We start from the raw sequence: 3,261 nt of genomic DNA, 5'->3' as shown, positions 1-3,261 counted from the left end.
CTCTCTCTCTCTCTCTCTCTCTCTCTCTCTCTCTCTCTCTCTTTATCTATCTATCTATCCATTTCACAGATCAAGAACGAGTCGTTCCTAGAAGATATCAACAACATTCTGAACTCCGGCGACGTGCCTAACATCTACGCGCTGGACGAGCTTGACCAGATCTATGCTGCAATGAAGCCCGCCGCACAGGACCTCTCTCTGCAGCCCACCAAGACCAATCTGTTCTCACTCTACACAAAGAGAGTGCGCAGCAACCTTCACACAGTCATCACGATGAGGTTAGGGGGAGACTGCAGGCGCTGGTGTTGGGGATACATTTACATGGGGACTCGTGTGCGTCATGGTTATTTGGGGGAATTTTAATTAAAAATACATTCAAATCTTAAAGCTACAAATTTCAAGGTAAATCGTGTTTTTGAAGGCACCTGACTTTAAGAACCAATGCGATTTATGGGGCTATACCCGTACACTCGGAAGTAACTCATCAAAATACCGTGGATGCTTGGCCAAGGTCCAAGTGAAGTCTTTTGTCTATATTTTCACCACAGTAGAAGATTTCATTGACGTGTTTACACAACTTTACGCAACAACGTCGTAGTAGTCTAAACTAGTGCTTCTCATATGCTGATTAAAACACACACCGACTTATTCGGCTTCTGGATGTAATAGCATAGAAGCTCGAGTGTGACTAGAAAAGCCCTTGTAGCTGCCAGCGTTTGATCTAAGTGTGAGCTCAGAATTCACGCGAGCCCTTTGTCATTTCTCTTGATCAATCGCAGGTGCGAGTGGTTATTAGCAGCGGCAACAAGTCAGATCCATTGAGGCCGTTTCTGTGCAATACCTAAGCTGTTTCTTCACGTGTCAGTTGTGTTCGTGACTTGGAGTACGTTATTGATGTTGTTGACCATCACGGTAACCTTTAATTTTTTAGGTGCACGCAGTGTGCTGTTTCACCGTGGGTTGTGGGACCTGGGTGGTGGGGATTGCTTTATGTTGTTGTTTTGTATGTATGTAGTTATGTTTTGTATGTATGTAGTTCTGTTTTGTATGGGTGTAGTTATGTTTTGTATGTATGTAGTTATGTTTTGTATGGGTGTATGGGTGTTTCCACACCATCAGTTCGAAATATCATACAATTTCACTCTTCAATTCCAATTCCAATCCGCAAGTGTCTTTTTGGATTAACCCCCTTCACAGCCAATATATAAACTCTTCATGTATGTTATAATGTTGTTTGTACATGTTTTTCATGCACAGGCGGGCGGTATCGTTATTTTATTGACCATCTCGCCATGTGAGGTGTGATAAAAAAAACTGAAACAAATAATGAGATTTGGCGTCATGAAATTCATCCAACCGGTAAATTGGCTGCCACCTGCGTAATCGTAAAAATATCTCAGCGTGCTCTAATACGTTTATCGAATTCTTAATGTGTGCGGAGTGATTTTTACCTCATTTTTCATGGTCAGATGCAGCTAGAGAGCTATGTTAGAAATTCTAACCATAATGTTTTAGAGTGTCGATTAAGATACAAACATCCATTCATGTTGACATGTAATTTACTGCCTTTAAATTTTTATTTCTGATAATGTTGCAAAATACAGAAATTAAAAAAACAACATTTCACAGGTTTGTGAATTTAACCTCAAATTTCAATTCAAATAGCATGAATAGAATTCATCTTCAATAGCTTTCAATAGCAATTTACGAACAACAATTACACACTTGAATATATACGTTTCGCTTCTTCAGTCCTTGTTACGATTTGCTATAGGTGTAAATTGTGTGTTTTTTAAATAAATTATGTGCAATGCATACGTATTGCAAACTGTGTGTGAAGCCTCGCTTGGCACTGTGTTGATCTGTCAATGTTTCTGCACATCACAGGGCAGACTTTGAGTGCTTCCAAATCGAGCTGTCCAAGAACTACGGCATCACTGAGTGGAAGGACGATCTGAAGAAGGTCATGATGAAAGCTGGCATGGAAAACAACTCGGTTGTGTTCTTGTTCAGTGATACACAGGTATGCAGTATATACGTTATAGCTGAAAATACTAATCTATTTATAGTAACTATTTATATATTTGCGGCGTGTCCTGCTGCTGCTGCTGCTGCTGCTATCACTTGGTCGTGATTGGTTGAGACTGGTGCATGCGCCGTAACGGGTGCTGCTGCTGCTATCACTTGGTCGTGATTGGTTGAGACTGGTGCATGCGCCGTAATCCCGCGTACACATATGGCTTACAAAAACAATTTGTTCGAGTCCTACTGACTGCGCCACGCCGGAATTCTTGAATATTGTTGATGCAATTGTTGTGCATCTTTTTAGGAAATATGCTTGTTTTTGTGATACTTTTATGAACAAAGCTGAATTTTGATGCATTTCCATCGACCTTACCGCAAAGCGCTCGGTTCTAATTTTCTTACTATTGATACAGAGGTAAGACTGATATGCAAAAAATATGCACACAAATACAGCCCAATTGGGACATTTTGTGCAGTTTTCAAAGTGTCCGTGTCTCGGCTCTCACGCGGGGCATTTTCTCACCGGATGCTGAGGCGTGTAGCGCCTCGCCTAGCTGCCGTGGCGCGAAGCACCAAGGCAGCTCGTATAATATATATAAATAATAATATACTAAATTGTTTGACTAGAATGTCAGGGTAAGATCAATTTAGTCGTTCGTCGTGGAATGACGTTGTATAGATATATACGTGTGATGAAGGTATAATCTAAATAGACGTGCGTTTATGGGATATACTCTCACGTTGTATAGACCGGGGGCAGGTGAGATTTTGTGCTCCTGCATTGCATCAGACGTCGTGTGTATGCGTGTGCGTGCGTGCACGTGTGCGTGCACGTGTGCGTGCATGTGTGCGTGCGTGCGTGCATGTGTGCATCTGTGCATGTGTGTTTATTCCGAATAACAATTTATGGCCGCCGCACTTTCTACATCTATCTATAACAGTAGCATTTGTAAAACTATACTTATACTGAGGCTAGCAACTCTTTGTCATGCAGTTGTGGTAGCGATTCATGTGCATCGCGTAGATGTCTCCGTGCGCGTACTGCGTGCACGCCTCGCTGCTAGGCTTCTAATCTTTCTTTCTTTCTCTCTCTCTCTCTCTCTTTCTCTCTCACCCTCTCTCTCCCTCACCTCTCTCTCTGTCTCTCTCTCTCTCTCTCTCTCTCTCTCTCTCTCTCTCTCTTTCTCTCTTTCTCTCGCTTTCTATCTTTCTTTCTCTCTCTGTCTCTCTCTCTCT

General features: G+C 42.1%; 1 protein-coding gene across 1 annotated transcript in view; it reads left to right on the top strand.

Moving 5' to 3' along the window:
• The window catches only part of LOC106814343 (dynein heavy chain 1, axonemal-like), an 87,915-nt gene that overhangs the window by 33,282 nt on the left and 51,372 nt on the right, over positions 1–3,261 (top strand). The window contains exon 14 of the mRNA XM_014818644.1: positions 70–278. Within this exon, the coding sequence (XP_014674130.1) occupies positions 70–278 (209 nt within the window). The remainder of the gene's footprint in view (positions 1–69; positions 279–3,261) is intronic.

This window comes from Priapulus caudatus, unplaced genomic scaffold (genome assembly GCF_000485595.1).
Source record: "Priapulus caudatus unplaced genomic scaffold, Priapulus_caudatus-5.0.1 Scaffold908, whole genome shotgun sequence".
NCBI lineage: Eukaryota > Metazoa > Priapulida > Priapulimorpha > Priapulimorphida > Priapulidae > Priapulus > Priapulus caudatus.
This window is presented reverse-complemented; position numbering and strand designations above follow the sequence as displayed.